Source organism: Balaenoptera borealis (genome assembly GCF_965194805.1).
Source record: "Balaenoptera borealis genome assembly, chromosome: 11".
Lineage (NCBI taxonomy): Eukaryota > Metazoa > Chordata > Mammalia > Artiodactyla > Balaenopteridae > Balaenoptera > Balaenoptera borealis.
The window spans coordinates 36,970,511-36,989,174 of NC_138868.1; the positions used below are offsets into that span (position 1 = coordinate 36,970,511).

At 36.7% G+C, this 18,664-nt stretch overlaps 1 protein-coding gene across 3 annotated transcripts in view; it reads right to left on the reverse strand.

The window, feature by feature from the left end:
* The window catches only part of PRMT3 (protein arginine methyltransferase 3), a 179,166-nt gene that overhangs the window by 32,302 nt on the left and 128,200 nt on the right, over positions 1-18,664 (reverse strand). The window contains exons 16-17 of one of the 3 annotated variants that reach the window (XM_082342440.1): positions 8,627-8,735; positions 8,318-8,444 (exon numbers count right to left, since the gene is read on the reverse strand). In XM_082342440.1, the coding sequence (XP_082198566.1) occupies positions 8,441-8,444; positions 8,627-8,735 (113 nt within the window). In that variant the 3' untranslated portion in view covers positions 8,318-8,440. Of the gene's footprint in view, positions 1-158; positions 8,445-8,624; positions 8,736-18,664 lie in introns of those variants that run through there. The other 2 variants (XM_082342441.1, XM_082342442.1) reach the window with 2 other exon arrangements.

The window sequence follows — 18,664 nt, forward strand, 5'->3', positions numbered from 1 at the left end:
CCACCCCACCCCAATCACAGGAGTTGCCTCATTAAACCAAATACCATAGAACAGTGTGAGAAGCCAGGGCAGAAGAAGGTGTAAGGGGAAGAAATCCTATTAGAGTTCCCAGCAGGAGGGTCATTGGAGACACACACACACACTAATGAAAGAATGACCTGGGGCTACATTCACGTTCACGTGGTCTCTGCTCCAGTCACCGAGGGGGAAAAATGTGCTGTTTGCTTTCAGAAAACATTCCAAAGGCACTGCTTAAACCACACAAGACGTTTTGTTCTTTCAACATCCTTTAGGATAGAGATGGAGACAAAAACATGACTTAAAAAAATCCTTGCTGTCACTACTGTTATAAAACTCTGTAAGATTTTGAAAATTTATGGTCAAGATTTCTCATTAGCTAAAATATTCCTATTATGAATGTTATTAGTTTATGTAGCCGTGCGTTGAAGAGATTTTGAGTCACTCATAATTTTGTCCTTGTTTCCGTATCTACTAATTCATAAATAAGGAAAACAGCATTTAGAAATAATTTGATCTTTTAAAAGAAGTTTAAACTATATCTCTGCAGTTTCCACACACTTACCAAACAGCAGAATTACTTTGCCAATTCTGAAATATACAAAAGGATGAACATGCAAGTCAATTAAAAACTATGTAAATGTGTACATGTCAACTAAATGACTCATCCGTATGCAAACCCAGGGTTCTTCTGTGGGCTCAAAACCATATGATAGTCTTAGGCTCTGAAATTTTAAAACATCAGGGTGGGTGAAAAAACAGAAACATTTAAATATGTACAACTGATATGCAAGAAGTTTCCTAACTCAGAAAGGCAAAAATAATTCATAGATAATAAAATAATTAATTAGGATAAACCAGCATTGTATCATTGGTTAATTGCAGCAAACCACAAGTCTAGATGACTGACCAGTAAATGCTGCATTCTTCTTTTTTTCTTGGCCATGTGGCTCGCGGGATCTTTGTTCCCTGACCAGGAATTGAACCTGGGCCTCAGCAGTGAAAGCGCTGAGTCTTAACCACTGGACCACCAGGGAATTCCCTGCATTCATTTTGTAATCCAACAGATATTTATTGAGCTCCTACTATGTGCCAGGGTACAATACAGCAGTTAATAAAACGGACAAAAATCCCTGTCCTCCTGGAACTTACATTCTAGTGGAGGGAGAAAGAAAATAAAAAAGATAAATTGGTAAAATAGATAGTATATTAGATGGCAATAAGAGCTATGAGAAAAATAAAAGAGGGGGAGGGGATTGGGAGCGTGAGTGTGGGTTGTACAACTTTAAATTGGCTGGCCAGAGAAGTCTCATTGAGAAACTGACTTTTGAGGCCAGACCTGAAGGAGACGAGGGAATAAGTCAGGGGACCAACTGGGGAGAAGAGCTTTTTAGGCAGAAGGAAGAGCCTCAGCCAAAAGTGTGCCTTCCAGTGTGAGGAACGAGGGTGAGGAAGGAGGGCAAGGCCAGGGCGGCTGGAGGTGGGTCCGTTGGGGAGCAGTAGGGAATGCTTCAGAGAAGTAAGTGATGGGATGTGAGGCTGTGTAGGGCTTTGCAGGTGAATGTAAGGACTTATGCTTTTATTCTGAGGGAGATGAGAAGCTTCTTGGGAGTGTTTTGAGTAAAGGAATAACAATCTGATTTATGTCTTGAGAGAAAAAAAGTTAGGAGGGTCTTACATTCTTAAAAATTATTAAGGACCCCAGACAGCTTTTGTTTATGTGGATTACATCTACTGCTAGTTATTATACTAGAAATTAAAACTGAGAAACATTTATAGTCCTGGATTAATTCACTGAATAATAATAAACCCACACACAGAAATAACATTTTTTAATGAAAATAACTATATTTTTCAAAACAATATTTATTGACAAGAGTGGTGTTGTTTAGCATGTTTACAAATCTCTATTATCTGGTTTAGAATAACGTAGCTGGATTATCATAGTGGCTTCTGCATTCAGCCTGCTATGAAATGTCGTTTTGGTTGAGGTATATGAAGAAAATATGGCCTCATAGAGATAATCTTCAATACTAAACCCAAACATGACTAGTTTATCTTGCCCCTTGAATGGATATTATTAGCATTATGCAATTTGGTGAGTGGGGAGTATTAGTTCACTGAATTATGCAGATCTTCCAAATGTTGACACATTTCATTACAGTGTCAAAAATCAGTTATTATACCACTGTCCAGGTTCAGAACATGCTACCTCCAGATATGGCACCTTGGCATAGCGAATATTTCAAGCTGAAGAAATCTGAGAAATGGCACGTGAAGGAAGATTCTTTCTTTCTTTTCTTTTCTATTTTGTTAGTCTGCTTATGACCTATTGCTTCTCAGCAAACAGGTGAACCCACAGTGCTCAACAGAGGCTATGAGAATAAACATTGATTTGTTCTTATTTCTTCCACCTTCAGGAAGGACCTCCTGACATTCCCCTGAAGCAGGTCATAAAACCATCATGTGAGAGGTGCCCTCCCTGTACCCAGAGGAAAGGCACATCCTTATCTCCGAAGACACAGGGCTGCCAGGAAGAATCCAACAATCGGGCCTTGCTGTTTCCCGGTTTACTAAATTCAGCTCACTTTTGTCCTACTACATCTTCCCAAGGCTTCCCACTCTTCATCAAACCTAACATAAAAACACTCAGGTTTAATTGTTTCTTAAGGTCTTCATTTACTTGCTTATGAAGGCTTGTGTGTCTCATAAAAACTTGTATTAAATACATTCGTATGCTTTCCTCTTGTTAATCTGTCTTTTGTTACAGAAGTCTCAGTGGAGAACTTAAAATGGTAGAGGAAAAAGAGGTTTTCCTCCCTATACCATTTATCTCAGTCTGGAAGAACTGGGAAGCCTTCAAGCTCACAGTGGTAGATACATGTTTTCCAAAATTCTAATTTTAGCTTAAAAACTTGAAACTAGCAACAAATTCTATCAGTTGTCTTATTTGAAGTGGTAAGTTCACTTTTTTCTTTTGCAGGACAATGTCTGTCATAGTTTGTTAGTCATTCTTTCAAGTAAAAATGATGTTCTATGAAAAAGGTGACTGGTTCAGCTCACAACTCAATCACACAACTGCTTTTCCTGCAGACAAATATTGTTACTGTAGTATGCAATAAAAGTGCTTTATTAGTATCATATAGAATTTAAAAAGACATGTACTCAAGGGTCAAGATTTAATGAAATTAATATTTTTTACAGCTTCATGAGGACATTTTAATGAGAGCATGTGGTAGTGAAGAATACAGTGACTACTAGTATAGTTTGGTACTTTGATTTGTGCTAGGGGCCCAGCAATTTTACCCACAATTGCTTTCGCACCAATAGTGTAAATAGCAATACAGTGAAAAAGGCAAACACTGTCTTAGTACTATTGCAAAAACAGTTTTGATCTCCTGGACTTCCTGTAAGAGGTTTTTTTGGAGTCACTAGGGGTGTGTTGACCACATTTTGAGAACCAGTGATCGAGATGAAAGATGATGGCAGTTTGGACCAGCGTGGCAGGAGTGGAAGTAGTGAGGTCTATTTTGGTTCTGGATGTATTTTGAAGGAAGATTCTATAAGATTTGCTGCCCAGCTTGGATGTGGAGTGAAAGAAAGGGGTCAAGTTTTCTGGCCTGAGCTACTGCTGAAAGATGAAGTTCCATTACTGAGATGGAGGAAGACAGCAGGGTTTGGGGAAGATCAGAAATTCAGTTTTGAATGTTAATTTTGAGATGCCCATGAGACACCTAGAGATGTCATCTGAGCAGTTGGATACAGACTGCCGTGGAAGAAAGATGGCTGGAGATATACATCTAGGTATTGGTATTTAAAACTGTAAGACTGGATGAAATCACCGAGGGAGGGAAGATGGACAGAAAAGAGATCCCAGGACCAAGGTGCCAACATGTCAAAGGTGAAGAGAAAGCCAACAAAAGAAACTGAAGAGTGGCCAAGGAGGAAGGAGGGAAAGCCAAGCCCAGTGTTTCCAGGAGAGGGATCATCAGCACTGAGTACTGCTAGTAAGGCAAGTAAGACGAGGGCTGAGAACTGGTCACTGGAATCAGCAACATGTAGTTCACTGGTGACCTTGGAGTAGTTTCAATGGAGTTGTGGAGGCAGAAGTTCTGGTGAGAGTGGGCTCAAGAAAGATTTTTATACAAATGTTCACAGCAGCTTTATTCGTAACAGCTGTAACCTGGAAACAGTCTAAGTGTTCGACAACAGGTGAATGGATAAACAAATGGGCAGAATCCCATTTATAAAGTGGAATAGTATCCAGTAATAAAAAAATAGACTACTGACACATATCAACATGGATGAATCTCAAAAAACACTGTGCTGAAAGAAGCTGGAAATGAAAGAGTACATACTACATGATTCCATTTATATGAAGTTCTAAACCAGGCAAAACAAATTTATATTGATAGAAATCAGATTAGCGTTTGCCCAGGGAGGGGAGTAGGGCTAAGTGTTGACTGCAAAGTGGCACAAGAAAACTTTCTGCTGTGAAGGAAACGTTCTAAATATTAATAGAATGCTGATTATATGCATACATTTGTCAAAACTCATCCTGTACGCTTAAAAATAATGGGAAGAGACAGAACAGTGAACATCAACAAGTCTTTCTGAGTGGTCTCAATGTAAAGGGGAAGCTAGAATAGTGACACAACAGCAGGAGGGAGAAGTGGAGTTGAAATTTTTTTTAACGTAGGATAAATAATAGCCTATTTGTATGTTGATCACAGAGCAGTAAAGGGAAAACCTGATGACACAGGGGAGACATGCTGAAACAGTGCTTATAATGATGGATTATGGATTTAAGGTGGGTAAAGTGGGAAATGTACACATGAAGAGGTGAGGGACAGTGAAAATGTGATCTGTATCAGTGGATTTTGGTCTTGGTGCAGCTGCAGGATTACTGGAATTGGGATACTAAAGAGAGTGAGCTTAAAAGACAGGTAGTGAGAATGATACTTAATATTGAGACTGAAGCTGTAGTTTACTAACCCTGAGGTAGACAATGCTTGACTTCAGCTATCTTACTTACCCTGCCTTTCATAACAGATTGAAACTCTATGACAGTACTGTATACTTGATATATATATTTTTGAGATATTCCACTACACAGGAAAATCTGAATACCTGGACCTTCTGGATATGTTATGGCCCAGAAGCTTACCAAATGGCCAGTGGAAGCCAAGTGGCACCTCATCCTGTTTTAATTTTTCCTGTTGAATGCTCTTAGCTGTACTGTTACCCTACTTCCTCCACTTGATAGCCTGATCGGTGAGATTAGTCTAGACTGATCTCAAATCAGCAATGTCACACAATACATTCTAAATATTCCTTTCTAAGGAGTGATAGAGGTAGGGACTTCCTTGGTGGTCCAGTGGTAAAGAATCCGCCTTACAATGCAGGGGAGGCGGGTTCGATCCCTGGTCAGAGAACTAAGATCCCACATGCCGCAGGGCAACTAAGACTGCACGCCACAACTACCGAGCTTGCGCGCCTCAACTAGACAGTCTGTGTGCCGCAAACTACAGAGCCCATGCACTCTGGACCCTGCACGCCACAACTACAGAGCTCACATGCCCTGGAGCCTGTGTGCCACAACTAGAGAAGAGAAAACCCGCGTGTCACAACTACAGAGAAGCCCGCACACTGCAACAAAGAGCCCATGTGCCGCAACGAAAGATCCGGCACGCCTCAACTAAGATCCCGCGTGCCACAACTAAGACCCGACGCAGCCAAAAATAAGTAAAATAAATAAATAATAAACAAATCTTAAAAAAAAAAAAAAGTGACAGAGGTAGAATGCTGAGAGACACAGGTGAACCAGACTGTTAATCTAGACTAAGTGATAAGAAGGCAAATAACTCTGTGGAGCCTTACCCTCCTCCCCAAACAGAAATTATTTCAAAGTTATCTGACAGCTCTCCGATTCATTCTAAAGTGTGTTCCTAGCAGTTGAGGCTACGTATGAACCACCTTCACTGTGCAACCACTGTACATTCTCAGTTGTTTTCTTGGAACATTCCTTTCAAAATGCTCTTTTTCGAAAATACTGCTCTACTAAACAGATGACTAATCGTATTTGGATGAACCCCACACATTACAAAATTATAATGTTAGTTTTCACAAAGGAAAATAGGAGAAAAATGTATTTTCTTAATGGGAATAAGATCCTTGGGACAGAGCAAACTGCTAATCATAAATGCCCATCTGCCGCAGCATGGAAGAAAATTGCATTTATCACTGTAAAGGGCTATAAAGTACTTACTTTCCACAACAGTTTAACGGCTGAAATTCGAATCAAAGAGTTAATATTTGGACTCTCACATCTCATAAGATGTTTAGTTACACAAATTAGAATGTTCCAGCCTGGAAAGGCTAACTGAAAAGAAGAGATCCACTAACTATGGTTGGACTACTTATAACCAATAGAAGAAAATCAGAAGAGCCACTGGGTGAAAATCCCCTGAAAATCAAAGAAGAGTTTTAATAAGAAATCATTTTTGAGAAGTACTCTTTTAAATAGTAGAAAGTATCTGTTATGCACTTATAAAAAAGAAAAACAAAAGAAAAAAGTAAATTTTGCTTACTTTAAAAATTTAATGGTAAATCTTACGGCCTTATTTTTGTTTTATCATCCCACCCTACTCAAATTTGTACATGAAGCCATTCCAGACAAAAATTTAAAGTACTTTGTGCTATATTATCAGCACTACACATTTCCAGTAATGGTCTGAATTCAAATCATGGTGAAAACAAGCTGACTAGTTTAGCCCAGTGAAAAGAGAAATCCTGCTTATGAAGGAAGACTTAGACTAAGATCTGAAATATCATCATTTGAAGGGGTTATTCTTCCCATTGGTAGAAGTCCAGTTTTCTAATAAAGACCAAAAGACGATTTCTTTTTGATAGAGTTTTTGCTACATTGAATATTAATTTCTGTTGTAATCTTCCCCCACACATACTAGTGTAGTATTTGATGAGGCTGACAATTCACAAACTGATCTAATGTCGATGCCATATATTCTTTGGAAGGGGTCCCTGTCTGTATGATGATGATAATTAATATCACCTAGCATGTACTGACTGTTTTCTATGTGCCAGGCACTGATCTAAGTATCAACAGTTGAAATGTATCAGTTTATGACTTGGCAACATTCATGGAGGGGGAGAGAGGTTAAGGAACCTAAGATTACACAGGAAGTAAGAGCTGCAGCCAAGGCCTGAACTGGCTCCAGAGCTCATGCTTCTCAACACTAAACTATGCTGCCTTGTGTGTGTCTTGTTTTGAAAAAGAACCAGCTGGGGAACTGAAAAGAAGCATGTGACCCACCTCTCCTTAAAATTTCCGTTATCTTAAAAGTGATTCCTTTGTTAAGACTTGTTTTAAATGCTTCTGATTTTATAAAAGGCTTTAATATATTGAAATGTCACTTTATAATGCTAATGGTTGTTGTATACATTTAATTGAATGTTTTCTGTTCTGCGTTTCAAACTGAGTCAATAATTGTAAATGACACAATTGTATAGAGTGATATAAGTATATTAACAGTTACATGTTTAACTTTTCACATAAATCTAGTTTGAAAAAAGTATTAGTAAATAAGTACATATTTATCCCAATCTTTAAAAACTTTTATGAAACCTAGGGTAAATGTATGAAACTAGATTTCCTGGGCAATACTAGAAAACTATATGACTCAAGAATATTTGCAAAGAGAGAAGAAGCTAAAAAATGAGAACAGAATTATATAGCAATCAACTAAGCTGTCTTCAAATACAATTTGTGTGGTCTCGTTTCCATATTTTAGTCCCTTATGCTTGCTCTTTTAATGTATTATATCCTGATATTCTAGCAAATACAATTAAAACTACTCCTCAGAAAGGAAATCTGCAATAAAATATGTAATAACTTGTGTACAGTTACTAGTTTAATAAAACATCCAAATAACTAATCAATTACTAGTGTTTAAAATTTATAGTAAGAAACTTATTAAAAACAACAAAAGACTATCTCTGTTCCAAATTTAGGCCAATTTAAATGACTTTCAATACAGGTAAACTCAATGTAGGGGTTACATTTGGTTAAATCTCACTGACCAGACTTCCAAGAATGTGATTATGGCGGTGGATCACCAGGATCAGGCAGAGCCCTCCTTAGCTGAATCCTCAGATTCCTGCCATGCTTCTCTCCTACTGCGGAGGCTCAGGAAAGGACCCATCATCCATGTGCTCACATAAAACCCTCCCTCCCCTCCCTACCCACCCCCCCCAACACAACAAAAACTGCAAAGTAGTTGTGCTTTTGTGGCCTTTTCACTGGAGACCATAAGTTTGAGTTGAATTATCCAATGTGAGGGTCACAATGAGAGACCGTGGATCTTTCTTATTCTTGTGCACTGTGATCTTTCCTTTCAAGGCTTCACCTATAGAAGAAAGGCAAAAAGTGTGTTTCAGAATTCAAGGAATACAGTGTAGCAGAAAAGTAACACAGTAGACCTAGTATTGCTCTTTTTTTGTTGTGAAATGTTTCACTAATTTTTTTTTAACTTAACATTTTTTAGGGCAATTTTACGTTTAATTTTTGAACAAAACAGATCTAACTTACCCAGCACAAGTGTCAAATGCTTGTGAAAGAGTAAGCAAAACTACAGTGGTCACTGCAGGGTTGGGGGCTGTGTTATTGGACTCCTCAATATGAGCCCTTATGGTGCGTCCTGGGCATAAAAAAAAAAATAAGACATGGCCCCTGCCCTCAAAGAGTTCATTGTCAGGGGTGAAGAGAAACAGCTACATTAACAATTATACAACAGGTATGTGTCTAAAGTGTGCTGGAGGTGAGGATTGGGGATGGTCGGAAGGCAGTAAAAGGCAAAGTTACACAAGAATTAATGGATGAATTATCTGAGGAATAAAGTCAAGGTTACCTTAAGGAGTGTACATGGAGCAGCTTTTAAGGAAGAGAAAACACGTATAGAGAGCCCTTGGTGAATGGTATTTTGGGGAAATGAAAATTACAGCTGCGAAAATAAATGTATATTTTATAGAGGCACATGACAAGGCTGTTGGCCTTTAAGATACTCACATCGTAAATGTAAAACAGAGTTTACACAGGTAAAAGAGTGAACACAAAAAATACAAGGCAAAGAATGATTCTCTAAAAACTTATCCTGTATGCTCCAAATTTTGTTTTACTCCAAAATGGAATTATATCTACGTGCTTTTCTGATTATAGATACTTCTCATTTTAAGTTTTTTTCATTTATTTACCAACAGCCATTTAAAAATAAAAACAAGATTGTTAAGTTGTAACTGATCACCATTCCTTGCTTTAATAAGAGTGAAATCACAGCAAATACTATCCGGTATAGCTTTGAAAATCTGGATGGATACAGTGAGGCTCCATATAAAATGATTGTGGAATCTATATAAAACTATCAAAATACTGAATCAGTATCTTATTTTAAAAAACCCTGCAAATCAAATCCCCCACATTAAGGGATAAAGAATCTGAATGCTTTTCAATATGGTAGTGAAATAACACAGTAAAACACAACATAACCACCTCATAGTTATACTTCAGAGTATAAAGATTCCATTACTGATACATTCTACACAGCCTGTAAAAAAGGCAAGGCTTATATAGTTTAATACAAAATTAAGGAATTAGAGTAATGGAAAAAATAATGTGGCCCAAGATGCAGTCTATGTAACCTAATATAACAGTGATTTTACGTGTAGGTGTTATGTTAATACGTACATCTGGCTTTCTTTGGCTTCTGTATCTGACCTATTCCTCTATATTACTAAGAAAATGAAACAAAACTACATCACACGCCAAGCTCATCAATAGCCTGACAAAGATTACCTATGAGGTAGTTCTACAAACTTTGTAGAAAGTTCAGGTTAATTATTAGACAATAATAATTGCTAATATTTATTTAACACTTATTTTGTGCTAGCCCTATTTTAAAGCCTTTATGTGATTTATCTCACTTAATGATTACAAAATATCTCTGTGAGGTTAAGTACGTTTCCCTCACTTTACAGATGAGAAACAAGGTTCAGGAAGGCTAAGCAATTTGCCCAAGGTCATACTGCCAGTTAGGGAAGAACCAGGATGTTAAGCAGGGCAGTTTGATTCCAGAGCCCGTGTTCTTCAACTACATTCTAGTACCCCCATATCTCTACCTGAAAATTGATTATTATAGTTTTAATACATTTTAATGGACATGAGACAGTCAAAATTTTACTACTCTATGACATTATTTGTAAAAACATTTAGCCACTTTATAAAAATTTTACTAATATTAAATTTTATATAATAATTTTTATTCTATAACTTTAATAAGCTATAATACATGTTTTCTTGACCATTAAGACATTAACCTAGGGAAGAAGTCATAAGTATCTTCAACAAATCTAAGAGATTTTCCATTTTTGAATATGTAGGCAATATTTTCTTGTTTCTATTTTTTTACCAACATTTAAAAATTGTTATTTTATACCAACAGTCATATCCTGAACTTATCATTTATTGATACTAAAATTGGAAATGAGTAGCTGCTCTACGATAAACTGCTATTGGTTTTATAAGTATATGACAGAAAAGAGTAATTACCAACTTGGTCATTAGGTTTAAATTACTGTTACTGAATTATCAACACAAGTTAACAAGTGTTGAATTTTACAAATTAGTGGCTTGTTAATTCCTTCCGATTTATAAGCAATGTGTCTTAGTGTAAATTACTTAATTCAGTTGCTTCTCTACAGTAGTTCCTATGTATGAAAAGACAGATAATGTATACTTGAGATATAAAAATAATGAAATGATCTCCACAGACCCAACATCAGGCTGGAATTTTACACAAACCACTGAAACCCCGTATTATGATCCTGTGTCCCTCCAATCACATCTCTTCTCCAACCTCCAGTGGTAACCATGATTCTAATTTCTTGTTACCATTACCTATTCAAAATAGTTCCACTTCACAGAGATGTATCCTGTATTAATAGACTGCTATTTATTTGTTCTTCCATTAAATTATTTCCATTTTTTTTATTACAACTAATGCTGCTATGATTACTGTTATATATGTCTGTTGTGTCCATAAGACAAGAGTTTCTCTAGAATGGAAACTGCAGGATTTTAGGACATACACATGCTCAAATTACCACATAATGATAAATGGGCCTTTACTAATAAACTTCATCTAGTCAGAAAAAGTCTCTTATCTACGTAAGAATTAAGAGTAACTTTCTTTGTTGAGAGAATATTTATCAAAATCTGAGAGCAAATATGATAAAAAGCAAACACAGCAGCATTTAGATTAAAGTGAGAACACAGCAAAAATACCACTATCACTATATTGTTTAACATTATTCTTGAATGTTCTACACAATGCAATATGACATAAAACAGAAATTAAGAATACAGATGTGGGGCTTCCCTGGTGGCGCAGTGGTTAAGAATCTGCCTGCCAATGCAGGGCACACGGGTTCGAGCCCTGGTCTGGGAAGATCCCACATGCCGCGGAGCAACTAAGCCCATGAGCCACAACTACTGAGCCTGCGCGTCTGGAGCCTGTGCTCTGCAACGGGAGAGGCCGCGACAATGAGAGGCCCGCGCACCGCGATGAAGAGCGGCCACCGCTTGCCGCAACTAGAGAAAGCCCTCACACAGAAACGAAGACCCAACACGGTCAAAAGTAAATAAATTAAAAAAAAAAAAAAAAAAGAATACAGATGTACTACTATTACGGGGGGAAAAAAGAGATACAATTAATTTCAAATGTTATTTTCAGGGAAAGAGTTCCAGAAATCTTCACTGAGTTCTCTTGAGACTTTAACTAAATACTGATCTCTGTATGTGTATGGTAAAATTTCATGATTTTGAGCAAAGAACAATACCTAGGGAGCAATTAGCTGAACAATTCCCAGAGCTCACACAGGCTGGGAGATGTCTGAATTCCAAGCAGCCAGAATAGAAGGAACCTGTTGTACACTTATGATGATTCACTAGAGACACCAGATTACGCTTTAGCATTACACCACCCAAAGAGTAAAGGCCACACCACTGCTCTCTAACAAAGCTTTAAAACATTTTTTGTAAAGATCAAGGTAATCTTTAAATAACTTAATTGCCTGCCAAAGCAAACTTCACATACTTTTTAAAAGAAAGTAACCAAAATCCAAACATTCAGCAAAATAACACTTCCAGTGTTTGACATCCATTTTAAAATGTCTAGATTTTTAAAGAGCTGCAAATTGATGCCTATAAGCAGAAAAAAAAAAAAAGTTACAACAATAACAAAAACACATCAAGGCACATCTTAACTTCCTGAAAACCAGTGATAAAAAGAATAATCTGTAAAATATTCAGAGAAAAAAAGACATATTACATATAAGGAAAGATAGAAAAGAGTGATCTCAAAATTTTCATCAGCTGGACACATCTTTGAAGTGATGAAAGAAAACCTGTTAAAAATTCGATATCCAGCAAAAATCCTTAATAAATGAAAAATAAGAAAAAAATTCTTTTTTCAAAGAAACAAAAGCAAGAAATTCTTTTCCAGGAGGCCTGCACTACAAGAAATGTTAAAGGAAGTTCTTCAGACATCAGGAAAATGACACCAAAAAGAAACCTGGATCTACACAAAGGAATAAACAGTGCTAGAAAATAGTAAGTACGTGGTAAATATAAGATGTTTTTTCCTTTTAAAAATTTATTTAATAGATAATTGACTGTTTAAAGCAAAAATAGTAACACTGTATTGTGGGGTTTAAAACATTTGGGGAAGTGAAATGTTTTTATAACAATAGCACAAAGGATCAGAGGGGGTAAACAGAAGAGTATTGTTTTAAGAGTCAAAACTACAAATGTAGTGGTATGATATCATTTGATGTTAGTCTCTGATAAGCTACAGGTGCATGTTAGAAACCCTAGAGCAACCATTATAGAAACAAACCCAAGAGTATAGCTAATTAGTCAAGGAAGGAGATAAAATGAAATATAAAGTCACAGGTTAAAAGTAATAGGAAGGAGAGGCATAGTCTACATAAACATTAATCAAAAAGAGGCTGGAATGGCTATATTACTCTCACACAAAGTTGACTAAAGGAAAAAAAATAACTAGAGATAAACAAAGACATTTCGAATTGATAAGTTGTTCAATTCATAAATGAGACATCATACACTTTTGTGTGCATATAATTACAGAGCTTCAAAATGTATGACGCAAACCTGACGGAACCATAAGAAGAAACAGACATAACCACAATCATCATTGCAAAGTTCGCCTCTCCTTTGTTGATAATAATAACAACTAGACAGAAAATCAGAAAGAATATGGAAGACTTGAACATTATTAACCAACCTGACCTGGCTGACATCTATAGAACCAAGATGGATCATATACTGGTTCATAAAACAAATCTTAATACATTTAAACATATAGACATCATACAGAATATGTTCTCTGACCAAAACTGAATGAAATTAAAAATCAGTAACAGAAAGATACTTGAAAAATCCCAAAATATTTAGAAATTAAACAGACTTCTAAATATTCCATAAATCAAAATAAAAATCAAAAAGAAAATTAGACAGCATTTTGATTTGAATGATTATGAAACACAACATGTAAAAACAGGTGGATGATAGCTAAAACAGTGCTTAGAGGAAAAACTGATAACTTGAAATGCTTATATTAGAAAACAAAGAAGACAGACCCAAAGGTCTTCGTTGGGGAATTCTATCAAATATTTAAGGAAAAGTAATACCAAATGTACAAAAAATAGAGGAGGGAATACTCCATAACTCATCTTTTGAGGGCAGCATTATCCTGATAATAAAATAAGTTTTTTTGTTTTGAATTTTAGAATTTTATTTATTTTTTATACAGCAGGTTCTTATTAGTTATCCATTTTATACGTATTAGTGTAAAAGAAGATACATTTATTAGAAGAAAACTACAGGTAAATATCCCTTATGAAAAAAGATTCAAAAATCCTTTGAACATACACTAATATGTATAAAATAGATAACTAATAGGAACCTGCTGCATAAGAAATAAAAAAAAATCCTTTGAACAAAAGAGAAAAATCATGATTGTCTCACACAAACGTAGAAAAAGCATCTGACAAAATTAATTTCTTTTTTTTTATTGGAGTAAAATTGTGACAAAATCAATTTCTAACATCTTTCAGCAAGCTAGGAATAGAAGGAATCTTCTTCAACCCGATAAAGAAAATCTATGAGAAACTATAGATAACATCATTATTAATGGTGAAAGACTGAATGCTTTCTTCCTAAGACGGGGACTGAGGTAAGGATGCTCATCCTGACCACCTCTAATTAGTATGCTGTTGGATGTCCTAGTCACAGCATTAAGATGTGGGGGAAGAAAAAAATATATAGACCGGGAGAAAAAAAGTAAAACAGTCTTTATTTGCAGATCATATGGTCTTAACAAATAGAAAATCCTTAAGCAATATTAAAAAAAAAAAAAGCTACTAGAACTGAAAGGATTAGCAATCTCAGGATATAAGATCAATACAAAAAATAACTGCATTTTTACATGTGAGCAATGAAGAATTAGAAATTGAAATAAAAAACCACAATAGCATTTACAATAGCACTGAAAAAGCATGCAATACTTGAGATAAATATAACAACATATATGTAACATTTAGTTACATCAAACTATGAAACACTGCTAAAGATGATCTAAGTAAATGGGGAGATACATTTTGCTTGTGGATGAGAGTCAGTACTGTTAAGATGTCAATTCTCCCCAGAGCAATCTATGGATTCAACACAGTCCCTATTAAAATCCTAGTAGGTTTTTTTTTTTTTTGCCAGAAATTAACAAGTTGATTTTAAAATTTATATGGAATTTAAGGGATCTAGAATAGTGAAAACAATTTTGAAAAAGAATAAAGTAGGACATATGATCTTACAAACACGGTGTCTTACTGGCATAAGAACAGACACAGATTAATGGAACAAATAAAGCTGAGAAATAGACTTACGCATATATGGTCAATTAATATTTGACAAAAGAGCCAGGATAATTAAATGAGAAAAGCATAGTCTTTTCAAGAAATGAGGATGAGACAACCTAATACACATCTGGGAAAAGATGAACTATTATTCTTAAAATCAACATGAAATAGATTATAGGCCTAGATGTACTGACAAAATTATAAAATTTTTAGAGGAACCATATAGGAAAAACTTTGATGTTAAGATAGCAAAGATTTCTTAATTAGGACACAAAAGCACAGACTTCAAAGGACCTTAAGAAAATGAAAAGACAAACTAGAAATTGGAATAAAAATATTAGCACCACATACATCTGACAAAGAACTTGTATGCATATATATAAAGATCCTTACAACTCAATAAGATGACAACCCAATCAAAAATTGAGCAAAATATTTAAAAAGAAACCTCACCAAAAAAAGATGTACAGGGACTTCCCTGGTGGCGCAGTGGTAAAGAATCCGCCTGCCAATGCATGGGACACGGGTTCGAGCCCTGGTCAGGGAAGATCCCACATGCCGCAGAGAAACTAAGCCCGTGCGCCACAACTACTGAGCCTGTGCTCTAGAGCCTGCGAGGCACAACTACTGAAGCCCACGTGCCTACAGCCTGTGCTCCGCAGCAGGAGAAGCCACCACAATGAGAAGCCCATGCACCACAACAAAGAGTAGTCCCCACTCGCCGCAACTAGAGAAAGCCTGTGTGTAGCAATGAAGACCAAATGCAGCCAAAAATAAATAAATAAAAATTTATTAAAAAAAAAATCAAAGACCCTTTAAAAAAAAAAAAAAGATGTACAAATGACCAATAAACATATGAGAAGATGCTCAACATCATTAGTCATAAGGCAAATGCAAATTAAAAACACAGCTGTCACTACATATACATGTAATAGAATGACAAATTAAAATGACTTGCCCTTTTATATAAGTGGTGACAAAGATGTGGAGCAAATGAACCCTCAACAGTGGTAGGAATGTTGAATAAGCACAGTCACTGTGAAAAAGTATGCCAGTTTCTTATAAAGTTAAACATATATTTACCGTAAGACCCAATAATCCCACTCCTAGGTATCTGCCCAGGAGAAATGAAAACATATGCCCACACAAAAACTTTTACATGAATGTCCATAGCCATTTTATCCATAATGGCGCCTAACTGAAAACAATCCAAAAGTCTAGCAGCAAGTGGATGCGTATGTAAATTACAGTAAGTCCATACAAGGGAATACTACTTGGCAATAAAAAGGAACAAACTACTGATACACAGATGAATATTTAAAATACGCTAAAAGCAAAGAGACTGGAGTATATTCTGTATAGTAACTTTGATATAAAATTCTAAAAGAATACTAATGCCTTAACTATTAGTAATACTAATACACAGTGACAGAGAGCAGATCAGTGGTTCTCCTGGTCTGGAAATTGAAGCTGGGGATGACCAACTCTAGTGGGGATGACTGCCTGCAGAGGCGATCAACAAGGAAACTTTTTAGAGTGATATAAATATTCTATATCTTAACTAGGGTGGGGTATACATTTGTCAAAATTCATTAAACTGCACAATTAAAATGTGTGATTTTTTTTTTTTTAAAGAGATTGCAAGTTCTAGAAGGAGGACATTTTTTTGGGGGTCGCTGCGTTGGGTCTTCGTTGCCACGTGGGCTTTCTTTAGTTGCGGCGAGAGGGGGCTACTCTTCGTTGTGGTGCATGGGCTTCTCATTGCAGTGGCTTCTCTTGTTGCAGAGCACGGGCTCTAGGTGCACGGGCTTCAGTAGTTGTGGCTCGCGGGCTCTAGAGCACAGGTTCAGTAGTTGTGGCGCACGGGCTTAGCTGCTCCGCGTCATGTGGGATTTTCCCGGACCAGGGCTCGAACCCGTGTCCCCTGCATTGGCAAGTGGATTCTTAACCACTGCGCCACCAGGGAAGCTCTAAAATGTGTGCATTTTTACTGTATGTAGATATAAAATAAAGCTGTTTTTAAAACGTGGTGGCTTAGGAATAAATTCATAGATAAATAGAATATAGTAGAGAAACCAAAAGATCCATTATGGAGATTCAGTACATGGTAAGCAGGGCATTTTAACTCACTGAGGAAAGGAGTCAAGAGAAATGTGTAAATATAGTAATACAAAATTTTTTAGTATGGAACCAAAGTCAGAAACCAAAAGGAAAAGGTTGAAGATTTGTTTATATAAAAATGAAAAAATTCTATAAAGCAAGACACTTAAAAGAAAAGCAAATTACAACAATGTTAGTTTCACTTCTTAGAATAGCAAAGATTTTTTTTTAAATGTGATGATTGATTGATTGATTGATTGATTGATTGATTTAGGGCTGTGTTGGGTCTTCGTTTCTGTGCGAGGGCTTTCTCTAGTTACAGCAAGTGGGGGCCACTCTTCATCGCGGTGCGCTGGCCTCTCAGTATCGCGGCCTCGCTTGTTGCGGAGCACAAGCTCCAGAGGAGCAGGCTCAGTAATTGTGGCTCACGGGCCTAGTTGCTCCGTGGCATGTGGAATCTTCCCAGACCAGGGCTCGAACCCGTGTCCCCTGCATTGGCAGGCAGACTCTCTACCACTGCGCCACCAGGGAAGCCCTAGCAAAGATTTTTTAAAAAAAGTAAATTTTCACTCGATTCCTTAGGATGGATTATGAGAAGTGGAATACTTTTTAAAAAAACGCATAAAGTATGTTCCAGTTTTACATTCCTGCCATCTTCATCAATACTGGGCGTTATGAGAAACCAAGCAACAACAGAAAAAGAATGAAAGAAAACAATAAAAACATTTTTGTTATTTAGATAAACAACAACCAGAATCTGACTGCTTTGATTTGCAATTCAGTGATTATCAGTAGTGATGGGTATTATTAATATTTCAAATGTTTAACCACCATCTAAAAAGAAATCCTCTGAGCATTTACCTTTAGTGATTTTCTTGTTGATGTATATGAGGTTTTGTTGCAAATATTTCTTTTTAGTGCATGTGCCCTAATGGTTGCTGCTCTTTAAGTTGCTTTAGACATGTTAAAAAAAATGTTAAGTTGGTTAGTTTGTAACTGTCCTATTCAATCCTTAGTGTAGGGTCAAAATGGAAATGTTCCCTGGTGCCTATAAAGCAGGTTAACTAATTCTGCATTTCAAGTTTAAAGAATATATTTAAGTAGTCTACGTACCCCTTAATTTAAAATATAGCCCAACTCAAGATGAACTGGCAGTGGATAATTTTGTTAAATTTTCACAAAAGAAAAAATTTTAAGCACCAATATTAAATTAAAATATCTGAATAATTAAAAAGTTATAACATTAAGGGACTTCCCTGGTGGCACAGTGGTTGGGAATCTGCCTGCCAATGCAGGGGACACAGGTTCGATCCCTGGTCTGGGAAGATCCCACATGCCGCGGAGCAACTAAGCCCGTGCGCCACAACGACTGAGCCTGCGCTCTAGAGCCCGCGAGCCACAACTACTGAAGCCCACGTGCCTAGAGTCCGTGCTCCGCAACAAGAGAAGCCACCGCAATGAGAAGCCTGCACACCCCAACAAAGAGTAGCCCCCGCTCGCCGCAACTAGAGAAAGCCCGCGCACAGCAACGAAGACCCAA